General features: G+C 40.9%; 2 protein-coding genes and 2 pseudogenes across 2 annotated transcripts; 1 reads left to right on the top strand and 3 right to left on the bottom strand.

Annotated features, from left to right (window-relative positions):
- LOC125244428 overlaps nt 1–5,632 on the bottom strand; it is a 79,730-nt pseudogene extending 74,098 nt beyond the window's left edge.
- Nucleotides 5,633–6,158: 526 nt separating this feature from the next.
- LOC125246191 lies at nt 6,159–23,039 on the bottom strand (annotated as a pseudogene).
- Nucleotides 9,730–15,175, bottom strand: LOC125245061. Its single transcript, XM_048155505.1, has 5 exons — nt 15,140–15,175; nt 14,560–14,638; nt 14,311–14,419; nt 13,107–13,131; nt 9,730–12,740 (listed from the first exon to the last, which is right to left on the bottom strand). The coding sequence occupies exons 3-5, from the start codon at nt 14,386–14,388 to the stop codon at nt 10,132–10,134; spliced, it is 2,712 nt and encodes a 903-aa protein (XP_048011462.1). The 5' UTR covers nt 14,389–14,419; nt 14,560–14,638; nt 15,140–15,175; the 3' UTR covers nt 9,730–10,131.
- Nucleotides 15,310–19,231, top strand: LOC125245078. The gene is made up of 5 exons (XM_048155523.1): nt 15,310–15,413; nt 16,141–16,250; nt 16,929–17,882; nt 18,279–18,593; nt 18,898–19,231. The coding sequence occupies exons 1-5, from the start codon at nt 15,355–15,357 to the stop codon at nt 19,002–19,004; spliced, it is 1,545 nt and encodes a 514-aa protein (XP_048011480.1). The 5' UTR covers nt 15,310–15,354; the 3' UTR covers nt 19,005–19,231.
- Nucleotides 23,040–26,438: the final 3,399 nt, after the last annotated feature.

Consider the following 26,438-nt stretch of genomic DNA (forward strand, 5'->3'; position numbering starts at 1 on the left):
TTCATGGAATATCGTCTTCTTCTTAGGTGAATTTGTGGACTAAAATGCACAGAGCGCCCTCCGGCTGCAGTATGAATTGCAAACACCAGCGCTCATAGAGATAACAATGAATATTGAATAAAAAATAACTCCTCTGTATAGAAAATTGACATAAACATATGAGAATCCTATATTTCTCCAAATGTGCATGCTTTTAAACTAAAAGCCTATATGAAATCAATAGAGTAACATAACTGTTCAGACACTTTGCATCACAGAAATACATTATATTTTAAAGAATATAATATAAAACCATTATTTTATATTGTAATATTTCAAGTATTGCTGTTTTTTCTGTATGTTTCATATACTATGATGAGCTTGAGACATCACAGAAGTTTTTTTTCACAGCCTACCTGACTGAAATGCCTCATTAATATGCAAGTCTTTTCAGGTCATTACTATTCAATTCTTTTGTCTTCACAGGTGAGAATGAGCCATTATTCATGGAGATTCACGCCTCCTCGCATACCGTGTTTCTTGGCAAAAAGTGTCTTACAAAAACTAAATTAGTATATTGTTATAAATGAAAGAGTAGTCAGCATAATTTTTACATAATTTTGAAGCAAAAACTCTAGTCTACAACCTTCAATACCCAAAAGTCTTGTGAACACAGATTTAATATATATTTTATTGGCCTTATATCAGTGACTTAAGTTTTTTGTTTTTTCAGTAACCACGCATAAACGTTATTCCTTCAAAAACACAAACATGTACACACATGTTCCTCACATATTATGGTAGCCTAGTTTGTGCTGAATACAGTGTAATGACACTTGTGTCATTAATATGTTTATGAACAACTGAAAAAAGCACAAATGTCAGGGCATGTCAAAACTTCTCCAGGCCCCAAATCAGCCTCAGACTCCAGAGGGTTAACCTCAACTGCATGGTGATGTGCAGCGATAGCGGCAACATACACCTTCAGGGTGGAGGGAGACAGCCTTCGCTCCAACCCTTCTTGCAGGAAGGAAAGCACAGATCTGACCGAGCATGATCGGGGGTCCTCTCGGCGAGAGGCACACCATTCGACGAACAGGTTCCACTTCAGCGCGTAGAGACTCCTAGTGGAAGGAGCTCTAGCGGAAGTGATGGTATCTACGACCGCTTGCGGGAGATCACTCAGAACCTCCGCATCCCGTCCAGGGACCACACGTGGAGGTTCCACAGATCGGGACGCGGGTGCCACAGGGTGCCCCGTCTCTGAGTCAGGAGGTCCTTCCTCAGAGGAATCGGCCAGGGAGGGGCTGTCGCGAGGAGAATGAGGTCTGAGAACCAGGTCCGAGTGGGCCAGTACGGAGCCACTAACAGAAACCTGCTCCCCGTCCTCCCTGACCTTGCACAGGAGTTGTGCGAGAAGGCTCACTGGGGGAAACGCATATTTGCGTAGACCCGGGGGCCAGCTGTGTGCCAGGGCATCCGTGCCGAGCGTGCCGCCGGTCAGGGAATAGAACCACTGGCAGTGGGCAGTTTCCGGGGAGGCAAACAGGTCTACCTGGGCCTCGCCGAAACGCTGCCAAATCAGCTGAACCGCCTGGGGGTGGAGCCGCCACTCGCCCGCAAGTGGAGGCTGCCGTGACAGCTCGTCGGCCGCACGGTTGAGCACACCTGGGACATGAGTGGCCCGAAGGGACCTCAGATGCTTCTGACTCCACAACAAGAGATGGCGGGCGAGTTGCGACATGCGACGGGAGCGTAGACCACCTTGATGGTTGATGTACGCAACGGCCGCAGTGCTGTCCGAACGGACCAGTACATGCTTGTCTGGCAACAGCTCCTTGAAGCGGGCCAGAGCAAGACGTACTGCTAGCAACTCGAGGCAATTGATATGCCAATGCAGCTGAGGCCCCGTCCAAAGACCCGACACTGCATGCCCGTTGTACGTGGCCCCTCATCCCGTGGCAGAGGCATCTGTGGAGACCACAGCATGCCTGGACACTTGTTCCAGGGGTACTCCGGCCCGCAGGAACGAAGGGTCCGACCACCGGACAAGGGTGCGGCGGCAGCTCGGTGTCACGGGGACACGGAGCGTGCCGCGCTGCCACACCCATCTCGGGACCCGGCCGCGGAGCCAGTGTTGAAGCGGTCTCATATGGAGCAATCCGAGCGGCGTGACCGCGGCTACAGATGCCATATGCCCCAGGAGCCTCTGAAAATCTTTCAGTGGAGCCGCTGTCCTGCGCTTGAGCGAGCTCAGGCAGTTCAACACCGACTGGACGCGCGCCTCGGTGAGACGCGCAGTCCGTGCGATCGAGTCTAGCTCGAGACCGAGATAAGAGATCCTCTGCCCGGGGGCGAGTTTGCTCTTGTCCCAGTTGACCCGAAGACCCAACCGGCTGAGGTGAGCTAAAACCATGTCCCTGTGTTCGCACAACTGCTCTCGCGAGCTGGCCAGGATCAGCCAGTCGTCGAGATAGTTGAGGATACGAACGCCCTGTTCCTTGAGGGGAACAATGGCAGCCTCCGCAACTTTCGTAAAGACGCGGGGGGACAGGGCCAGCCCGAAGGGCAGGACTTTGTACTGATATGCCCGACCCTCGAACGCAAACCGCAGGAAGGGTCTGTGTCGAGGCAGAATCGAGACATGAAAGTACGCGTCCTTCAGGTCGATTGCTGCAAACCAATCCCGGGGACGGACGCATTCGAAAATGCGCTTCTGCGTGAGCATCTTGAACGGCATCTTGTGGAGATACCGGTTCAGGACGCGCAGATCCAGGATTGGCCGTAGCCCACCGCCCTTTTTTCGGTACAATGAAGTAGGGGCTGTAAAACCCCGACTTCATATCGGCTGGAGGGACCGGCTCGATTGCATCCTTCGCCAGGAGGACAGCAATCTCCGCCCGGAGAACAGGTGCACTGTCCAACGACACCTGAGTGAAGTGGACACCCCTGAAGACCGGGGGACGCCGGGCGAACTGAATCGCATAGCCGAGTCTGATAGTGCGAATGAGCCAGCGGGACGGGCTGGGAAGCGTGATCCACGCCTCCAGACTCCGAGCCAGCGGGACCAAAGGCACCACAGACGCACCGGGGGTGGGGCAGCGAGGTAGAGTGGGATCCAACTCGGACGGCATGGGAGCGGCCCGGAGTGTGGTCGAACTCTGGGAGGCAGCAGTGCGTATGGGAGACGGCGCACGGGGCGCGGGCTGCACCATCACACTGCCACCTGCTGGCGAAATGGGAGGGGGCTGCGAGTGGCGAGGCGGGGCCTGGCACACTGGCAGGCGCACCCTGTTGTGACCTGGAGTTTGAGGAAACTGCTCTTTTTGTGATAAAGTGGGTACCGCTGGACTCCGGGGAGCCAGCGGCGGAAGATAGACAGACATCACAAATTCCCCCCGGCCCTCCTCCGGGGGTGGGAGAGAAGGTGGAAAACTCTCCCGAAGAGCAAGATCCTTCCCCTCCAGGTTGCCCGTCTCAGGGCCGTGACTTCCTCGTCCGCGACTGGCACCCTGCTGCTTGGCTGGTGTAGGCTGCTGCTTTGCCGAACCAGCAGGGTCGGAGGACGACGCAGGCGGGCGCCCTCGGCGACGAGCGGGCTGAGGCTGAGCCACGGGCGGGTGGGTGGAGGCAGCAGCGGACCACCGTGGCATGACGTGTTTGATAGCCTCAGCCTGCTTCTGTGCGGCAGAGAACTGTTGGGCGAAGCTCTCCACCGCGTCGCCGAAGAGGCCGACCGGGGACACGGGGGAATTCAGGAACCGCTGCTTGTCGGCTTCCCACATGTCCGCCAAGGTCAGTCAGAGATGGCGTTGCTGGACTACCAAGGTAGACATCGCATGACCAACAGCGCGTGCTGTCACCTTCGTCGCCCGGAGGGCAAGGTCGGTGGCAGCGCGCAGCTCCCCAAGCAGTTGTTGGTCAGGCCCTTCCTGGGGCATCTCCGACAGCGCTTTTGCCTGGTACACCTGCAAAAGGGCCATCGCGTGCAGGGCGGAGGCAGCCTGCCCACAGGAGCTGTAAGCCTTCTCAGTCAGACCGGCTGAGAATTTACAGGCCCGGGACGGGAGGCGCGGCTCACCACGCCAGCCAGTGGCCGTTGGACACAGCTGCATCGCAATGGACCGCTCGACTGGCGGGATCCTTGTGTACCCCCTGGCTTCTCCGCCATCCAGGGAGGAGAAGGCGGACGAGGGACCGGGCCTCGCACGAACACTATAAGGTGTTTGCCAAGACCTGGTCACCTCATCGTGCACTTCCGGGAAGAAAGGCATTGGGGCGGGACGCTGGACCTGACCAGCGCGACCCCCCCCAAATACCAATCATCCAACAGAGATGGGCCGGGGCAGGGTGGAGGGTTCCACTCGAGCCCGACACACAAGGCGGCCCGGGAAAGCACAGCCGTCAACTCGGGATCCGACTCGGCCACCGCTACCGTCCCGGAGGGCGGCAGCGCGTCCGGATCTTCCTCCCCGAGGACCCTGGCTCACCTTCCGATGCAGAGATCGACATCCGGTCCGCCGCAGGCGCACTAAAGGTAACGGCTGGACAGTCCGTAGAGGGCCCAGCGGAAACCAACGGCAGCACGACGGGTTGCGGTGCTGATGAGGCGGCAGGGGCCCGCGGAGCGTTTCCGCTCGGCGGGGAAGCCCTGACCGTAATCCTCAGGTCACCCTTCCCATACCCCGCCGAACCATCCTTCCGTCCCGGGCCGGAAAAAGCGGTCGAACGGGGCATAGGAGAGGGGACCCCCGCTTCCTGAGACCTCAGGAAGGAGAGTCTAGACCTCAGCACCGCGATAGTCATATTCCCGCAATGGGAACATGAACCATCCACAAAAGCTGCTTCAGCGTGCTGAACGCCCAAACACGAGATGCAGCGATTGTGCCCATCAGCAGGGACCAGGGAACGACCGCACCCAGTAACGCACAGACGAAATGACATACTGTCAGGGTTCGTCTGTAAAGCTCTTTTAGAAGGGGAAAGATCAGTTCACTTGTGCTGAAGCACACAGGGAGTGACGCGATGCGCTCAGGTACACCACTCCCTGAACACACCGAGGAACCGGCCCAAATCGCAACACGCACACACACTTTTAGAGTGTTGCTGTTACAACAGCAGTTGAGAGCTTATAGCTCGGCTCCTCGGAAACTCGCGACCTCGCTGGAGTGCCTTGACTTCCAACACGGACAGCTCGCTGTAAATCCTCTTCTGAGGCAGTTTTAGTTTTAAAACAAAAAGTCTGAAGCAGGACACCAGAATATGGCTCCGAAGCGAAAGACAGAGTGCGATTGCATCCGCTTCCTATTTATATACACCTGGCGGGGGCAGTGCGCATTATGCAAATATCGCACGCCAATTCCATTGGCCTGTTTTAGTTCACACGAAGCTGATAGGGCTCTCTAAGCGATATCCCAATTCGTCGGTCACTACTGACGTACGTCGAACGTGACCGACTGAAAGGGAACAATAATAATAAATAATAATATTTTAGTCTTCAACACATTTCACAGCACCAAAATAGAAAAAAAAAAAAAAAAAAAATACTACATGATTTTCTGTCTCCTACCTCAAGGCAGATCTTCTCCACTTCTGGAGTGACAACCTTCTCTGGGGTAAAGCCACCAGGTATTGACGTTGCTGCAGTGTGCTGGTGATTCAAAGCCTGGATGAAATAAACTGTATTATCAGGCAGTCTGACGCGCATATTGATTCTGTTCCACTATTTATGCTGCCAAAATCACATGACATGAGTCGTCATTGTAATTGATGTGATCGCATGGAAAGGGGCTGAATGAATAGGCGTAGTTTCACTTTGGGGCTGTTCTGTAATATTCAAGCTCCTGTGAAAAACTCTTCCAATGGCAGTGGGTATACATGAATATTCATGATATTTCCCCTATTGTGGGCGTGTCCTTGAGAATTACAACTTGATTGATGGATTATTTCCAAAAGATAATTCAGTTTTGATGTTAAGCACTAACTGCAACAGATCACATTTTCAATGTTAGGCACAGTAAAATCAGTAGTGTAAAAATTGCAGTGTTAAAAGTTATTAATACCCAAAGAGTTGAATTAACAATCTACAGTGTTGAAGTACTCCTTTTAAGTGTTACAGGGTGCTACATGGTGTAATTTCATTTTTACACAAAGTGCAAAAAAAAAAAATTAAAAAAAATGCCGAAATGTTTTTACTCCACCCTTCGATGACTGCTGCCTCGCAAAATGCTGTTGTCGCCATTTTATCTTCATGCGACCAAGATGGTAAGTTTGATTGGCTTTCTCTTCCTACAATTAGATAGGAAATACATTCCTTTAAATATTTTTAGTCAAAATAAGTGGTGGTGAACACATTTTAGAAATTACTAACACTAAACGTGTTTTTTGTCAGGGTTAAGGATGCTCGTTAAAGAAAAGTTCATGAGATGCAGAGATGTACAGAATAATGTAAAACATCTCATGCCGTTTTGATTTCCTGGATGAAGGTGATTTTACATGTAAAATAAATTTGTTGGAATGTCCTTACAGTTTGTTACATATAGTTTTAGCATCTTTCATTTTGGCATTTCCGCCTCCAGTCACGCCGTGGCCTGGTTTTACGAGTCTGACACTGAGGCTGATGAGGAGGTCTGAAGCAGCCACATTTGAGTGTTTTTCTGCGCAGATGAGAGAATTCATCAAAAGGTAATTTTATACTTGTTTTTGAAAGCACTAAGTGTGGCATTATGTTGTGCCCATGCTTTGAACACTGTAAAAGTGGCACTGTTATATATTCACACATTATCAATTCTGTTTTTGTGACTCATACTCATTCAACTACACCGTGTTTAAGAGTCTTGTCGTGCACAGTGCAAACAAGAAATGCAGTCTTTCTGCAGACTGAGGTGGGGAAGTGTAGAACATGAATTGGTTTGTGGGTTACCATGCAGGTTGCGTTATCTGTTGCAAAACTATGAAGTTAGAGCATTGCAATGCTTCCAGGTTCTACGTCAGAACGCTGGCTCAGTATTAGCTGGCTCCTGTGTCAGCATCAAATGCATGCATCATGCTGCTCATGTGACCAGAGCTGGCCAATACTGTGCCTGCATTTGGACATAAACACGGAATTTCGGCAATGTAAATAGCTTAGCAGAATGACAGGGGAGAGATGAATTTGTTGAATAAAGTCATTATTTTTGTTTTGTTTTTGTGCACAAAAAGTATTTTCGTCGCTTTATAATATTAAGGTTGAACCACTGTAGTCACGTTGACTATTTTAACGATGTTTTACTACTTTTCTGGATCTTGGTAATTACGTTGCTTTCAATGGAGGATAAAAAAAATCTTTTGGATTTCATAAAAATATCTTATTTTCTGTTCCGAAGATGAATGAAGGTCTAACCGGTGTGGAATGAGGGTGAGTAATTAATGACAGAAATGTCATTTTTGGTTTAAATAACCAGCTGAGCTAAGCAAGCTTAATATGCAAGTAAAACTCTGGTTAATGATGCAAACTCCAAAATATGTTTGTTTACCATGCACTATGATAGTGTTTTGTGGTCATAACATAATTGTGCAAGGAACTGTGTGAAAACAAGTCTTTATTGATCCACAATCTGCCCCTGTAATCATAATTGTGTGTGAAAACGATTAAACTGTTTTACTGCCTCTAGTGTTCATTTCTGTTGGAAACTGCAGTGTACATATTGGTACAAAAATGTTGCCACAGGTATGTTTTTCCAGTGAGACTGTGTTGGCCATTTTACCATTTTTAGGCAGGATGGTGATGTTCTCCGGCAGAATGCTTTGATTCAGAGAAAATTCAGTGAACTTGTCCAAGACAACTTGGCTCAGGTCGGGTGTTCGGCCTACAAAAAAAAAAAAAAAAAAAGAAGAAGAAGAAAAAAAGGGTAATTCAAATCAGTGCAAACTGCATTACATAATTTAATTAATTGAGCTAATGTTTTTTACAGTACACATTACAGGCTGAAATATAAGTAAGATTAGAAACAGCATTCATATTCCATTTACTTCCGTAACATGATGTTTCAGAGAGGAATAAGATGTTCAACAAGAAACATTTTACATTAAGGTTATATTGGTTAACATTAGTTAACATGAACTACACTCTAAAAAATCCTGGGTTAAAAACAACCCAAGTTGGGTTGAAAATGGACAAACCCAGCGATTGGGTTGTTTTAACCCAGCGGTTGGGTTAAATGTTTGCCCAACCTGCTGGGTAGTTTTATTTAAACCAACTATTGTTTAAAAATTGCTATATGGCTAGCTTAAAATGAACCCAAAATAGTTGGGAAATTAAAAACCAGATGCAATTAGAGGCAACAATAATAGACAAAAGGTGAATGTTTATTAATAAGCTTTAATATTTTATTAATATAAATTTAATAGTTTATTAATATAAATGTATTAATAAGCAATTTAATAAATGTTTATTGTTTAATAATTATTCATTGAACATTAATAAATGTTCATTTCCAACATACCTTGGGTTAATTTTAATTAAGCAATACAGTAATTTTTAAACAATAGTTGAGTTAAATAAAACTACCCAGCAGGTTGGGCAAACATTTAACCCTACCGCTGGGTTAAAACAACCCAATTGCTGGGTTTGTCCATTTTCAACCCAACTTGGGTTGTTTTTAACCCAGCATTTTTTAGAGTGTAACAATGAGAAATACTTCTAAAGCATTTATTAATCTTAGTTCATGTTAATTTCAATGTTTACATTATTAAAATCAAGTTATACCTGTTAACTTGAGCTAAATGAACAAACAAAGAACAGTTTAACTAATGTTAACAAATAAAAAATAGGCCTGTAACAAATGTATTGCTCATTATTAATGCATTAAATAATGTTAACTTAATGGGACCTTATTTTAAAGTATTACCAGAAAGTTATTACAGTTGAACAAGTTATTACATTTTGACCAAATTGATGAAAGAATAACAAGAAAGTCTTTCATCAATTTGGTCAAAATGTAATAACATCGTAACTTTGTCCTATTCCTTTTTAACACAGATAATTTGCTCACCCAATCAATACTAGATGTAATCATACAGCTGCAGCTCATGTGCATGAAAGTTAAGGTTGGGTGACCTGAACTAGTTGATACAGGAAATAAGCAGCCTAATAAAGGCTGACTGGCATAAAGTATTCAGAATATTAAAAAAATAATAAACTTAAATGTATTTGAATCATTTTTTCAAAGGCTTTAAAGGAGTTCAGTACATGGAAATGACATACAGTGAGTCTCACCCAGAGGAAAAGAAAATCTGAAAAGAGATCTCCAAAATGTTTCATTTATTTCTCCTAGACAACTTTGAGATCCATATGACACCAAACTGAGACAAAGGTTTATTTCTCCTGTGTCTCAGGCTTTTCTCTGGAGCAATAAGATGCACTAAATCTCAATTTAGTCTCCTTTTAAGTTTCAGAATAGATCTCAACAAGCTCTAATATAATGCTCAGAGTTTCTCAACTTCTGTGTCTCTTTGTGATCTCAGACAGAGTTCTCTCCATGAACTCAATATAATCTTATCCCAGCTTCAATTCATGCATCTCATGCTTAACTCAGATAGAGCAAAGGAAGAGATTTCCACAAGTGCTCATTGAATTCTAAGACTTGGATCACTGTCTTGGATGTTTCATATGATATCTTAATCCACATGATTTTTTAAATATAATGTATTCCTGTATGAATAAATTAATTGTAAATCTTTTATTTTAGGCTACAAAGACCCTCTTCTTTTATATTATTTTCTATAAATGATTTGAAATATTTCACTGCATGTAATTCAGTAAAATAATTTTATTAACCACACAAAACACATTGCAAAATTAAAAACAGTAATTTATTGGTAACTTGAGAGCAAAGAAATTACAATTTCAACATTTCAGATGTATCAAAGTTTAACTGCCAAAAACTCATATCATTAATAATTTTAATGTTGTATATTCAGATGTATGCATCTTCTCATGTTAGCCCCAAAGTGACCTTTTTGTATGACAATAGATTTGCCCATATAAAACAGTTGAGATGGCATCACAGTTGTCCATCAACATATTTTACATTTTCAGTAGGGATTTTCAACTAGTTAAATCATGGGCCCTTTTGTTCAAAATAAGATCATATCTTTGACTTTATAATATCTTTAGTCCCTTTCAAGTTTGTTAGGGAAATGTGCAGCAAACACAATACCAGGCATCGAGGACAAATCAATGAACATCAACTTTGCCAAAATACTTTCAAGTCCTACCACTGTCTTTCTCACAGGAACTTCCAGGAGGCTAACAATATGGAAACACGTTCCACCTGTCAAAGTATCTTGTAGAAGATTTATGCTTGCAACTGCAAATTCATTCAAAAACGCAAGTTTTATCTCATTCTGACCTTCATTGGGTTCTTTGTAGGAACACAATAATTTAATCTGTCCATATTTGATCTGCGCACCATCACAAAATAACACTGTGTAATTGTTTCGTCTTTTGGCTTTGACATACTGCTGGGAAGTGTAAATTATTTTCCCTATTTGAGCTCTGTTATATGCCTTGACCACATTACTATGTAAAGCCTGACCAAGAAACTGTTCCAGAAGAAAAATATCATCAGTTTCAAGACATCTATTGAATGATGCCCCTAACATGGCCACAATATTGACAACATTACTTGGTTGATAACTATTGCTATTTGTCATTCTGGCCAAAAACTCAGTAGTTACTATGTTCAGCTTTATGTTTTGTGTGATGCTAGGGAGATATTGTATAGTCTTTACAGCATTTACCATTTGGGCAGGTATATTCTGGGTTCCATGTATAAGACGGAGCAAGTACCCATTTTTGTCTTCAAAGTGAAAGCAAGAGTGTGTCCACAGAGGTCCAAGAGCTCTTACACTATCAGCTAAATGGACAAGTAAGTGCAAATTGGCTGTCATGTATCGCTCACCATAGAGTCCACTCATTTGAGAACAGAAATTCCAGAGTAGTTTCTCAGCATGATCTATTTGAGCAGGGGTTATTGACTCCATCAGAAGAATAAAGATTGCTTCACTAAGGAGCAGGAAATGGTTGTAGTACAGTCCTGCAAGAATGCCCCGGAATACAACTGGCCCGAAAAACAGCAAAATGGACCGATACTCAGATGCTTTAAAGAACATCCTGTGAGAAGACACAGAACGAGGGAATCGAATCATAAATGGTGGCCTTATTTCTTCCAGACGTTTGTCAACTTCTTTGATTGATCTGACCATACTGAATGCACATCGAGAGAACTCTGTGGAAAACCACAAAAACATCAATAGACGCATTACTCCCAGTAGTACACAATGCATGTAGTCTATACCTGTGCCCAAGACCAAATCATAGCTTGTTAGTCTGCTGAGAAACGTAGGTCCCTTCACCCCACGAACAACGCTGTTGGAATCATAGGCCATCTTAGCATAATCTACAAACCCCTTGTGAGTACGAGGCGGGCCTTTTGGATCTGTCTTCTGGAAAGGAAAGGCATGGACATGACCTCTCTCTCCAGTCTTCACTGTTTGACCTGGCTGTTCACACTTTAGACACCCAAAATGTCCATTGAATTGAACAGTATTAAGTACCAAAGCTTTTGCAGGCAAATCGCAGGTTCCTGCAATTGTAAAGGCTTTGCATATGAAAGGTTCTTGAGCTCCTGCAAACTGAAGAGAAATTCCTTCTCTTTCAATTTTGTTCAGAGTGCCACACAGTGGTTCAAGGAATGTCAACATTGACGGCTTTGAATCCCCAAACCAAACACCTGCAAATATCATGTTTTCTCGTTTCGTGCGTTCAACAAAATTTAACTCGTTTATGACACAATAAAAAGGCCAAACAGAAAACTTTGAAGACTTAAAAATAGGTATACCGTCTGTGTTCCACATTAACGAAATGTTTCTGGAATCACTGAGAGGCCCATTGCAAGTAGTTAATTTCTGATAGGTTTTTCCGTCATATATTTCTTCAATACTGTCATGACATTTTTTATGTCTATTAAACCTGAACTTAAGTTTTTCTTCAAAACCTTCCTGAGCAAACAATCTCTTCAGTTGTGCTTCAATGGGAACCTCAATAAAATAGGAGGTTGACCCCTCCATCGACACATTGGCTTCACAGGTTTTACACTGGGTGTCTATACTCTCAACAATCATGAAGCATGAGCTACAATATGTGTGCAAAAGCAGAGAGGAGGGATCATCAAATAACTGTTTAAATTTGTGTAAATTTTTAAGACACTCAGTCTGTGTATCAGAGGGGCAGTGCAGAGATATTAATGTAAGCAAATCACTGAGAGCTTTTCCTGTTATTTTGTGTCTGTTTGCAAAAGTCATTATGAGGAGAAGACTCTCTGCAACAGAAATTGGTGCATTTCTGTACAGTGGATGATCTACAGTGTTTGTAGAGCTTTCGAGTTCTGTTCCCTCCTCTAGGTTAAGCTCAAAACTGTCTTCAAATGAGAGGTCATCATCAATTGAAAAGTCTTCATCAAATAACGCATTGTCATCTAAAGTCCCTTCTTCAACAAATTCAGGTAGGTGCTCAGGAAATGTTTGCATGTAAATAGGCTGTTCAGGCTCTGATTCAACATTAAGACCAGAGTGATGCATCTCACTTGTGTGTCCATAGCATTGGGATGAATGGTTGGCATAATGGATGTTACACACATTTGTGTTTGAAGAATCTTCCAAATTAGCAGATCTGGTCACTTGCTCGGTGCTGCAATCATCTGACCTCCAGTTTGTTGCTTCTAGAAAAAAAAAACAATTGATTAATTTGCTTTTACTTGATTGGTGAATTTATGGCTTACTAGTCTCAACATGTTTATTTTTCATTATACTTATGCTAAACACATTACTAATTACTAGACTATTAAAGTGTTATAATAATCACCTGAGCTGTCAGTAAACCCTTGACAACCCAAGTGAGGTTTGAAGGTCTCACTTCAGTAACAGTGTTTTATTGGACACATTAACTTTTATTTGAATTAACGCTCCAGTCGATCAAAATTTAAAGCTTTGCAACATGCGATTTCCACAGAATAAATAAACTACATGCCATCTTGGAGACTGAAGGAAATGGAGTTAGTTGTTTTACATTTTTGCACATGTTTTACCTCTATTTTCCTGTCCTTGTGTGTCCTGCAGAAAACCGAGAATGATAATACATTAAGCATATTTAACACTCACATGCAAATTTATAAGACATACCTAGGTTACAACAATGCAGTATATACTGTAGGAAATCCTGCTATAAATTCTCCCCTCATGGGGATTAAAATATTAACATTTTATTGGAACTGTTTAAAAGAGGTGATTATTTACTTGGATGGCCATTTTTTAAACTGTACTTTGTAGTGCTGTAGAACACTACTACATAGGTCAGACATGTTCTTAATATTTTGCTAATTCCACATATAAAGGTGATCTTAACAGACTTGTCATTTCAAACAAATATTTTATTGTTATATAAAATTATTGAGGAACATTGTCAGAACCAATGGAGCTGATGAAATGTAGCTGAGTAAAGAACATAGCAGCTAAATATATATATATATTTTTTATTTTTTTATTTTTATAAATTACCTGAAAGACACACTTCAGTAAAAGGGAAGTTGTTAAAATATGACTTTGGTAAAAGCTAGTTACCCACATGAAAAAGACTTTAGTAGAAGATGAAAGTATATGATATCACAGTAAATGTACTTCAGTTTCAAAAGTGTAAGTAAATTACATAATATTTACATGTATGCGTTGGTTGATTATGTCCTGGCCAATTATCAGATTTGTTATTGACCTGAATCAGTTAAGTCATTCATGTAAATTAATCGGAAAATGTGCTGTTTTGACTCTGAAGTTTAATGTAATCTGTAAAGCAAATGGAAACTATACCGGTAGTTATCAGATAAATGTAGTGTAGTAAACATTAAAATATTATTGGTAGCACTTTATTTTACAGTCCTGTTCTCCATGTACATACTATGTACTTATTATAGTAATTACAATAACTATGTAATAATTAGGTACTAACCCTGAACCTACCCATAAACCTAACCCTACCCCATGTAGTTACCTTGTATTACCAGAACTTTCTTAGATAAATACACTGTAAGTACACTATAAGTACATGTAAGTACACGTACTGTAAAATAAAGTGCAACCATATTATTTTTCCCTAAAATGTAGTGGAGTGGAAATATCAAGTGGCAAGTTAAGTACCAACACCTCAAATGGTACGTAAATACAGAACTTGGGTGAATGTGCTTATAATCAATCACTGCAGATGACAATATAAAAACAATAAAATGTAAATTTCCCAACCTTTCTTCTGTATCTTTTGCAAGTATTTTGCTGGCTCTTCACCTTTCTCCTCCAGCGTGAGTTGTACTTCTGCGCCATTCTATTTTTTTAAAAATATATGTAGCTCCAACTGTAGACACACACACACACACACACGCACACACACACACACACACACACACACACACAAATATAGAAGATGCTCTTCTTTGATGATGGTGGTATAGACAGTGCAGTCTAATACACAGTGTTAAATAGTGTTACACTTACCCCCCCTACTATTAAATGTATCAGTAACCTCTATGGAAGAGCAATATTGACTGGAGTCGGAGGCTGCAGGGAAAATAACCTGTGGTTGACAGAAAAAAAAGGTACAGAATGTTCATAAAAGGGCACAAAATATATTAAATTTTTTCAGACTGAAAAGGGTTACATTAAATGAATAATTATACACACGTGCAACCTTTCCTATTAAATAGAAATTGATTAACATAAAGTTGACTAAATTATGATCATAATGAAAATGATCGCAGTTGTAACATTCATTAGCTGGTACAGAATGCACAAGTGAAAACTCTTGGCATGTGACAATCACTTATTTTACTAACCATTTCATTATAAGGGTTTCATTATTGTAGTAAATTAAAACAAAATTATATGACACTGAAATAATGGGCGTGTAAGAACTATTTCAGTTAACTGAAATAAAAATAAAACTAGATTTTTTTTATGTAAAAACAAAAAATCAAGTACTAAAAGATAATGTGTTGTACATTTACAAAGCTCACAAAAACCTTAAATTACAAAGAAAACACAAGTAAGTTTATTCTATTATTAAAAAGTCACTCACCGCTTATAGATGCTGAACCGCCACCTTTGTTTTTTTTTTTTTTAGCTTCAGTTGGCGCAAAAACACTGTGAACCTTGAACCTTGTAGATGATGCAGCCCCGACGTCAGCATTAGAAGAGAGCGCCATCAGTCACAAATGCTGCATCCTCATTGGTTAATTCACAGTGGAGGGGCGCTGCTGAATCAACGAGGTTAAGGCGCGCGTTAGTTAACGTATGGAGTTGCGGCGGGCAGTCGGAATGGAGGAAAAAACAGTTGCAAGACTCAAAAGAAGGTAAGCAACTATGGGATGATATTAGACTCAAAACGATTAATGAATGCACACACAATTATCCATGTACTAGATAAATGTTATGAATGTATCCTACTAGCCACAAACAAATTTGAATCTGTGGAATTCGGGTTTGAATGATTGTGCAGCGATTTGTACATGTTTGCGAATAAAACTGTTCTGTTCTACATTCATAAATCATAAATTGCTCATTCAATAAGTAATTGTGCATTTGTGAATCAGGTGACACGCATGCATTTATTGACGTGTTGTTCAAGTGGATCGCGTTCGGTTCATTTGGATTTTGAGACTTCCTTTCCGCAGTTTTTAGCTTGTATGATCCACACGCAACTGAAAGGCAAGGCAGGCAGCTACCACTAGATGGCAGTCGCTGAATTACCGAGCTGGTATTGCCTACAAATCGAATGGCATTTGTTTGTGGCTAGTAAGATACATTCATAACATTTATCTAGTACATGGATAATTGTGTGTGCATTCATTAATCTTTTTGAGTCTAATATCATCCCATGAGCAACATGTTTTTTTAAAACATAATTTAGGCATTTTAAATGGCGAGTGTATGCGGGTTCTGATACTCTCTGAAAAAACTGGTCGTATTTTGTAGCTATACATTCTTGAAGTTACATAAATTGTGTGTGATTGGAAAAATTTGATCTCGTGCAGTGAGACCCCAATAATTAAATGTGTTGTACTTTTGTTTATTTTACAGAATGAGTGCAGAAGGAACTAATACAAAACTGCCCAGAAGAGCGCGAAACCCTCCGAAAAAGATGAGTTTGTATGAACCAGACCCCAGCTCCCCCAGAGATAACCAAGATGGTAATTTAGTTATTTTACTATACTACGGCTTAGCTAATTTTGTTAAGTATTAAAACTGGTTTAAGTGGTTATTTTTAACGTACTTTGGACACTTTACTAACCAAAATATTCGTCAGTATTTGGTCTCTTATTACTGGAATTTTTATAAATACTGTATATTGGTAGCTTGAGGCACACATATTGATTATAGCCTACAGGAATTTTTAAAGGAATGTCATGAAAAAGGAGTGAAACTTATTTGTACATTTTAGTGACTGAATTTTGCGAGTCATCTCAAAATTTAAGGGATAAAATAATTTGTATAGGAATTGCAGCTCAAAGTTCTTTACAAAAAAGTATTCCTGCACCATACTCTTCATAGACAATGTGTAAAATAAATAAATAAATAAACAAATAAAATGTGTGATAATTAAATAATGAAAGGGATTAAAAACATTGAAAAAATAGAATAGAGAGTGCATAAATCAAAGAGTTGCAGGAGCAAATAAATTTGAAAGTGCTAAAAGAATAAAGTTAATCCTAGTCGAAGGCTAAAGTGAAGAGGTCATTTTGTTGCTTTGCTAAGAGGGTTAGAAATAAGACAATAAAGATATAGTAGCATGTTTAAATAAGATTGATTTTTAGCCTGCACTGATTTACTCACAATCTCCTTTTTGTTTACTTTGTGTTCATTTTCAGGACTTTTTGTATTTTTGACCTTTGAAGATGGATACACAGCAAAGATTTTTAATCTCTGTGATATACTTAACAAAGATGATAAACCCATCGCTTGCTTTAGAGATCTGACACCAGGAGAAGAAGTACTTGCAAGATGGTCTGACAATAAGTTCTACAAAGCTACAGTAGACTTCACTGGAACAGCTGACAAAACGGTGGATACCAAGAAGGCGACTAAGAAGGACATGAAAAAAAGAGATGCAGCTGCACAAAGATTCTACAACCTTCCATTCCTACCTCAAGCAGGCCAGTCCACCTCTGCACAGGATCACCTAAATACTTTGGACCAAAATGTCATTCAGCCTCCAACAACCTGGCCAGTGTACCAGCCTCCACCCACAGAGTCATTTCTACCTGTCCAGCCACAGCTCCAGCATGCAACTGCCTGGCCACAGTACCAACTTCCAGTTTCCCAGTCATCACCAAATACGCCACAACATTACCAGCATTCACCATTCCAGTCGCTCAACCAGTATCGAACTACTCTGTCTCCAATTCCACACAATTCCAGGCTTTCGCAGTATTCAAAGCATCACCAGCCTCACACAGCACTACCCACACCTTCAGACCAAACACAACAGCAGCCTGTTTTGGCAGATTTGGATCAGCGGAGACAGCCACCAGCTCCTACAGCCAAAGAAAGCTTCCTCAAAATGTTGCACAGTCCTAATACACATCAAAAACCTGCTGTTCTTGGGGACCAGAGCCAGACAAGCACCTCTGAACATGAGACTTCAAGCTCATCTGCAGATGCTTTAATCATCGAACATGATCCAATTCCAGAAAGAGAACCATGTTTCATTTCGCCTGAGTCAGCAGAAGACAGATCGTGGAAGCCATGCGAAGCATGCAAGACAGAGGTGGAAAAATTAGTGGAGGAAAAGGCCAAACTGCATGATGTGCTGTGTGGCATAAGTAAGTATGTTCTGTTTCTCTGTTGCAATTACTTGTTCTTTTAACACTTCTTTTTTTCTCTCAAAGTTTTTCTAACACACCTAATATCTATTCAGAAGAGTTGTGTAAAAAAAAAAACGTGGGTAATAATCTAGTGTATTAAATTGTGCAACATAAAATTGTAATTATGTTTTTATATTGGTATATGTTTAAAGTTCTACTACATTGTCTTACTTTGGACATTGGGAGTTATTTGATGCTTAAGCTAAATCTTAAAAGCTTTTAACAATTTGGTAAAACTCTTATCCAATCATGAAATATTTTGGACTTTTTAAAAACTTGTCTTTTGTTTTGTTTTTTTTACTTAATGAATGCTGCTGTGTCCCTGTAAGGTAATATACATCTTTTGTGTCACAGGTGGTGAGCACCTCGATGCATTCAGAAGTTTTCTGGACAAAGTGGAACAGATCCAACCTCAGGCTGGTGTTTGGGCTCCAAAAGGCAGATCTCGGCAGCAGGAGCTATATCCAGGAAGTGGCCTCTTCTTGTCCTCGACTCACCTGGCTGCAATCCATGCATCCGCAAAGAAGGACTGCCTTCGCTTGTTCCATCTTCTTTTTGATGAATTCTTTACTGCAGAGGAGTGCCAGAATGCTGTGGCATTTGGGAAACACGGAAAGGTGCCAGATGGGAAGAGAGTCCTGGATAAGTTCAAAGTCAATGCAATTATAAGTAAGTTTGTTGCTCATGTGGTTGTTAACAATTTGTGGAAAAAGTTGTGAAAATTCATAGGTAAAAAATGTGTGGGAACCCAATAAGAGGTGTTGGATACCCATATATCACATAGCTACGTTGTGTGTTATGATTGTTTCACTGTCCTCACAGTTTTGCTGCATTTCCTAATGTGTGATCCATAGAGATATTACAATGCGAATTTTGTCGTATCAGGATGAAAAAAGTTGTCAATACTGTTGTGGTAACTGCGGTTACTCAATGCAATCTGTAATTTGTGCTTTCTTTTCTTTTATGCTTGCAGCTTACATCATGCGCTGTAGTACACTGGATGGTTGGACACCGGTTGAAAAAAGTAAGGTCAAAAAAGCCTTCATAAACAAATGCCGCATCAGGGCCACAACACTGTAAATATGGGACATTTGTTGAAATGACAATGTTCACAAAAAGTCCTTGTTTTCAAATTATGTATGTTGGCGTCAGAGACTCAAGTTTATTGTTGTGAATTGTTGTAAACCTGGCCTGCCACTGCTCATAACATTGTTAAAATTGTTACTGTTTTAAAAACAGAATTTTACAAAAAAAAGCACTTTAGTTCATATTTTGTAATGACCATGTTTAAACAGTTTTTGCTGTCTTTAAAATGTCTTTAAATTTGTTAATTTTACAAAAAAAAAGCACTTTAGTTCATATTTTGTAATGACCATGTTTAAACAGTTTTTGCTGTCTTTAAAATGTCTTTAAATTTGTTAATGTTATTTTGATTTAAATAAAGATTCAGATTCAGATTTCTTTATTTCTTTATTACATCAGCTAATCTGCCATTTGCTATAGATTTTTAAAGCCTGATGGTTGTGGATAGATCTTCTGTCTGTCCTGCAGTGAAGAGAGAGTAGCATTCCCGTCCGTTGTTTCTTTGGTCCATCAAGGTGTTCTGAAGTGGATGATCTGTGTTGTTTAGAATGGTGAATCTAGTCTGGTAGGAGGAAAAGGTCATATGATTGAATTAGTAATTCATGTGCGTGCGTGTGTGTTTGTGTGAATGAGAGGGAGAGTGAGCGAGAGACTCGGATATTGCTCCAGTATTGCTCATTTTCTTTTTCAAAGGAGAAATAAAGGAGTCATTAAAAACACAGAATTGAGATTAGCAAGGCATCTCCTTTTAGTCTCAGGTATGACTCCCTCTGATTATTCTGTCTCACCTATTGCTCCTAGTGAATTTTAGGAGAAATATATGAGAAACATTTTAGACAAAATAGAGATTAAAATAAGGCTTAGATGAGAATCTCACATTTGTCTCCTGAGCTATAGAAAAGCATACTTTGAGCAGTAAAATTTTCCTCTGGGCAAACTCCATTGTTTCCTCCTTCTTATATAAATCTCATTTGTTTAAAAGACAGGCGAATCTCAACATAACACCGACTGTTATGTAACAGTCGGGATCATTAATATGTACGCCCCCAATATTTGCATATGCCAGCTCATGTTCAAGGCATTACACAAGGGCAGCCAATATTAACGTCTGGATCTGTGCACAGCTGAATCATCAGACTAGGTAAGCAAGCAAGAACAATAGCGAAAAATGGCAGATGGAGCAATAATAACTGACGTGATCCATGATTACTTGATATTTTTAGTGACATTTGTAAATTGTTTTTCTAAATGTTTCGTTAGCATGTTGCTAATGTACTGTTAAATGTGGTTAAAGTTACCATTGTTTCTTACTGTATTCACGGAGACAAGAGCCGTCGCTATTTTCATTATTAAACACTTGCTGTCTGTATAATTCATAAACAAAACTTCATTCTTTATAAATCTCTCTAACAGTGTTTAATGTTAGCTTTAGCCACGGAGCACAATCAAACTCATTCAGAATCAAATGTAAACATCCAAATAAATACCATACTTACGCGATTAGACATGCTGCACGATGAACTCTTTGTAAAGATCCATTTTTGTGGGTTATATTAGCTGTGTGAACTTTGTTTATGCAGTGATAGAGTTGAGAGCTCGGGAGGGGGTGGAGAGCGCGCGATTTAAAGGGGCCACAGCATGAATCAGCACATTTCTAATTATGCCTCAAAATAGGCACATTCAGGGGACACCTTAGACTTATATTACATCTTGTAAAAAAAACGTTCGATGGCTCTGTAAAGTTCCACCCACTAGCCCAACGACGGTACCTAGTGGTCTGGTCGAAGGAATTTCGCGTGTAAGTCCTCTGGCACGTCTGTAAAAATCATCGTAATTTAATACACCGTTGATTTCTAATTCAGTTTGACTTCGTGATTAATTTGATCTGACTCCAATTTATTAATGACTCTAAGTTTCACAATTCTCTGATGTATCAGCTGATCATAAGGTTAGTTGTGCTTTAATTTAGATCTTTGATTAATCTGGATCTCATAATTTCAATTACCCGTTCATTACAGACCCATATCGCTTAGAAAAGTCACTTCGGCCAGTTTAGTTCTTTTCACGATCACAAATTCGCCAGTTCTGGTCTTAGTCAGAGGGTGCAGAGTTTACTAATGCATTTGAGTCGAACCGCCACATGCTTGTTCATACAAAAACACAGTTTTCTTAGTCACGGTACTGCAACTTGCAAAGTCAGATGATAGACAAAAATCAAAAAGACAAATGATGTGCCCACATGCTCCTTTCATTGAGCTTTTAGTCTCAATCTATCCTGACGCAGATTTGTGGAAATATGGACTCTAATAATCTACTAGTCATAATGATTTTAGAGGAATCCAAGATAAATCAAGATTCACATTTATTAATTTGCCAGGCAGGATAAAACATCAATAAAATTAATTAAAAGAATACATCACACAACGGATCAGCATAAAATACAAAATACAATTCGAAACAAGATATTAAAAAGAATTTCAAAGAGTCAGCATACCTGGCAAATAGAGAGATACACACAGCAGTTGTGCGGGAAGCTCTGGCTACAGATTCTTCCTTGAGTGGTTTGCCAAATCCCTTTAAATACCCAAATCCTAACAAAAGGACAGTAAACATTTAGCACCCAAATATTTATGCAACTTCTGTTGGACCCTTTCTCGTGCCCCAGAGGGTCATACGCCTGGTTTTGGGGAACAAACAAATGGCTAATAAAGCTCTTTATTGGGGCATCTCCCACACCAGGAGAACAAGTTTTGTTTTCTTTATTCTTGTCTGTTCTATTGATGTGGGAGTGAAACCACCTTACCAGTCGCACCGGAGGTATTTATATTGATGTCACTTAAAACAACTAAGATAGTAGATTTGTGAGGTTAGCATGGCCTGAGGAGAAGGAGCGGTGTGAGGAGTCAGGAACTCAGCATGGGGGGGAAGAGAGGAGGTCGAGCCAGGTGTTGTCCTGAGCTCTTTCTCGCAGATCCTCACTTGAGATTGGAGAGTTTTATTGTTTTATTACAGGATAGGCACATTTAAAATACAAAATAATTTTGTGTTTCAAATACACATGTACTATATCTGAAAAATGCCCCACCCAGCACAGGGTTAAGTGCAGCGTGAGAAGTCATGCAAAACAAAGCTGAACCAAACCCATCAAACATTAAATTACAGCCTGCTCAAATTCAAGTTAATTTAAGGTGTGTTGATGCTGGAGCTGTTACCGCAAGTTTGCTGAGCACTGTAGTGGAGCCGTTCTTGGTCTTGACAGTTGAATCAAAGCATAGTCATCATACTTCAATCAACAAAAGTTATGTTGTAAGTCTCCCAGCCTGTGGAACAAACATTTTTATTTAGTCCTCTATAAGCCACTAACTGCATTTCATGTCTAGGTGATCATATCTTCCTTACGTTCCTGTGGAGGCTGAATATTCCAGGAAAATCAGCTTATTAACAAATTGGTTCATCCTCCAGCATGTGCCATCAGGACTGGAAAAAACAGAGGACAAATGGGTAAAATCTTTGCATTATCCAACATGGAAAAGTTTAATTCAAGTTTCTTATTTTTAGTAATCAGTTTATCTTACTTGAGACTAGAATATGCCATCTCCAGATCTCCTTCATCAGTCGGAGTCAGCATGGCGACTCCCATCTTCATGTCTGCCTTACAGGTGACAAACCACTCATCACTGGTGGCAATACCAATCAGGTACCATTTCCCAGCCATCTATATGAAGGACACACACATCAACATTTTCCAAAGGATATTCTGGTCTCTAAATATAGTTCATGTCCCTGCATCATTACAAATTATATATATATATATATATATATATATATATATATATATATATATATATATATATATATATATATATATTCCTCCTCTCGATCAGCATCTTGCAGTCTTACCCTCTTGATGTTGAAGTCGGGCTGTGGCGTGACACCAGAACTAACGGCAAGGGCACAGAGCAAAACTCCCAGCAATCCCAGCACGGTGGTTGGCATGGCTACTGCAGAGCTCAGTGTGTGTGGGAATCTGGGAATTCTGAGCGGAGTCTCACGACGCACTCTTATATAGCACAGCCCCCTGTTACATAAACACACGCCCCTTACACATGCACACACTCCCACAACCACACATAAACAAACCAGAACACACTTCAACATAATACTTAGACAGTGTTGGGATGGTTACTTTGAAAATGTAATAGGTTACAGATTACAAGTTACCCTATTTAAAATAGTATCATTACCATTTTAATTACTCAACACTGATTACTGTCAGACTTTCAAAATCCTTCATCACTTATAATAATTTAATTTTAAAGCACAGCCACCACAAAATTAGACTGTATCACCTCTTTTTACTTGGAGATCGTTCTGAGGTTAAATACAGATTTAAAATCATAACAAGAAATTGTTTAATATCTATGATACTGTTTTTGAAATCAAATCTTTGCATAGCTATGACAAGAAACACTGGAATCTAACAATGCCTTGGATAAACATTTCATCTTAAAAAATAAAGCATATATATAAACTCAAATAGGAAATAAATCTGTTATTGAATACACATGTCCTGTTCTGTGTCCTAAACTCCTGAAACATTGGTGTCTCATATTTTGGAACAGTCAGTGCAATTTGGGAAAGAAATCAATTAAACAAATAAATATTATTCAACATATCCTAGCTGTAGATACAAAGTCCTAGATTAACTTCACTGAACTCCTCACAGAAGTCAGCCAAAAAAATTGTAAACAAGTACGAGTTTAATCAAAACACAAAAATATACAAAAAATCCTGTTGGTTCTTGTATCCAATTATATTACACTTGTTAAACCTTTATCTTGTCTTTCCTTAAATGTTTAAAAACAAGTTCGTATCCATAAATGACAGCAAAACGGTAAGAAAACAGTTTCTCCCTTATTTCCCTGCCTGAACCTTTTCAATCTTGCATAACAAGTAGACGTGGTCGTTACATAAAAAGTACAGAAATTATACATCAGAAAACATAGGAAATAATACTGAAATATATAAAGGAAATATCAGAATTGTATCTCAAAGAAAGTTACAAAAATGATACTTAAAGTTATTACTTGCAAATCAACACTCTAAGCAAACAATAATAATATACAAATTATTGACATGTTAAATTGGCTCTTACATACCAGCCCCTAAATGTAAGCTTTAGTGTAAGTTCTGCTGGGAAGACTCTAATGTTACGTCATTCATTAGATCAGATCTAACCAATCATTATTGAACACTTGGTATAAAGCATCGGCACTTACACTTATCTGAGTTCGTAGATGCTGACGCCAATCTCCATGTAGCATCAGTGGCAAACCAAAATGTCATCGTTCAAACATTTTGTTTGTGACTACTCCGACTCCGATGAAGACTTTGTCCCTCCATCTCCGCTTCCTGTGCGTTGTAGCACGCGCATTCAGTGTCGCGACTCGTCATGGGCTCAGTGGTCTTCGGAAAAAATCATCAGTACTCTCCAGGCTGCTGGCATTCCTATCTCCCAAGGATTATCCAGAGAGGACCTGCTTCTCCTGGCCCATAACGCCTTGGGTAGTCCTTCTACCAATGATTCTGCTCCATCTACTTCTGCTCCGTCTGGCCAGACTAAACAAGCCGGCAGGAAGAGATCTGCCAAGTCATCATCTCCTCATCCAGCGAAAAAACCTATGCTGTCTGCACCCACGTCATCTCCACCGACTTTCACTGTACCTGCGGATGTTAATAATCAGCTCATCCAGGTCGACCAAAGCCTTTCTGAGACTGTTAAAAAGTTAGATTCGAAGGTGTCGAAATTCGAAAATGCCGTCGCAAATTCTAACTTCTCTACGAGCTCTCTTACACCGAATTTCTGTCTTCCCGTCAGATCAAGTTTTCCTTCATGTGTGCCGTCGACTTCTTCGGACCTGCCAGCTTCTCATCGCTCGATCCAGACACCATTTCAAGATGCTTCTGCTCCATCTGCCACGTCAAACTTCACCCTCTCTACGGCCGTACCAGCTCAAGAGTTCGGTAGGCGTTTCGTTTCTCCTGCTGCAGTTACGGTGTCTCCTCAACTTAGATCTAACATAATCCAAGGTAAGGACATCAATCTGGCTTCATTACTGCTTCCTTCGCCCGCAGTCGATAGACAATCAGTTGACTGTGGTGACGTGGCAGTTTTCTTAAAAACATCTGACCCCAGATTGCAGAGAAACCTTTCATTCGCCGAATTTGTGATTGCTTTTAGTATCTACAGAGACATTCTATGTCAAGTCTTTCCCGATCGCTGGGAAGAGTTAGATCTCTACCTAACCATGATGGCAGACTTTAACCAACGATACGGGGGTACGTTATTCTACGAATATCATAAATACTTCTCAGCAAAATCGGCCTCCTTCATCTCCTTGTTCAATACAAGGCTACACTGGTCTATTACGGACACCGAAGATCCTGGCTTGTGCCGTTTGTAGTTCCCACGGACATTCAGCTCCATTTTGCCCTAAAACATTTGCGAGCCAAGCCCCACCCGCTGTCCAAGGTGCTGAAAACGTAAGAAATCTTTTCGATGGCAGAGGTCGTCCCATTGTTGAATTTAATGGTGTTTCTTTGTGTAATAATTTTAATGAATCTGTCTTTCATATGCTCAATGTAAATTTGCTCACATCTGTAGCTTATGCAAGGATCCACACCCGAAATCCGTGTGCCCTCGCCGGGTCAAGCCTGCTACCCGAGGGAAGGCCCCAATTCAGAAAAAATTCTGATCAGTCATCCATCCACTCCAATTAATGTTCCAGTTCTTTCTGGCTTTCTCTCTTCTCATCCTGATCCGACTTTTGTTGATTATTTAATCACCGGTCTGTCTCAAGGGTTTCGGGTGGGCGTCCTTTCTCATCTTACCACCTCTTATATAGCTAAAAATTTGCAATCCGCCCTGTTAGAACCCGACGTGGTTTCAGCTCTTTTAGAGAAAGAGGTTAATAAAGGATATGTCATTGGCCCCTTTGCCTCTCCTCCTTTCTCTCCTTTCCGCATTAATTCTATCGGTGTTTGCAACCCGTAAATACTCCGGTAAAAAACGTCTCATCTTCGACATGTCTTCTCATTCTAATCACACAGCGAGCGTTAACGAATGCATTCCATTGGCACCCTTTTCTCTGCATTATGCTTCGGTCGATAACGCCATTCATTTGATCAAATTAGCCGGTCAAGGCGCTTGGTTAGCTAAAGCTGACATCATGGATGAATTCAAGTCTATGCCAATTCACCCCTCCGATTGGCCTTTATTCGGCGTTAAATGGAACTCTAAATTTTATTTCGCCGTGAGACTCACGTTCGGGTGCAGAAGCAGTCCTCATATTTTCAATACCCTTTCAGAAGCTCTGTGTTGGATCCTGCTGAATGTCTGAAAGCTCCCTTTCGTTCTACATTTGCTCGACG

This window comes from Megalobrama amblycephala, linkage group LG14 (assembly GCF_018812025.1).
Source record: "Megalobrama amblycephala isolate DHTTF-2021 linkage group LG14, ASM1881202v1, whole genome shotgun sequence".
NCBI classification, from domain to species: domain Eukaryota; kingdom Metazoa; phylum Chordata; class Actinopteri; order Cypriniformes; family Xenocyprididae; genus Megalobrama; species Megalobrama amblycephala.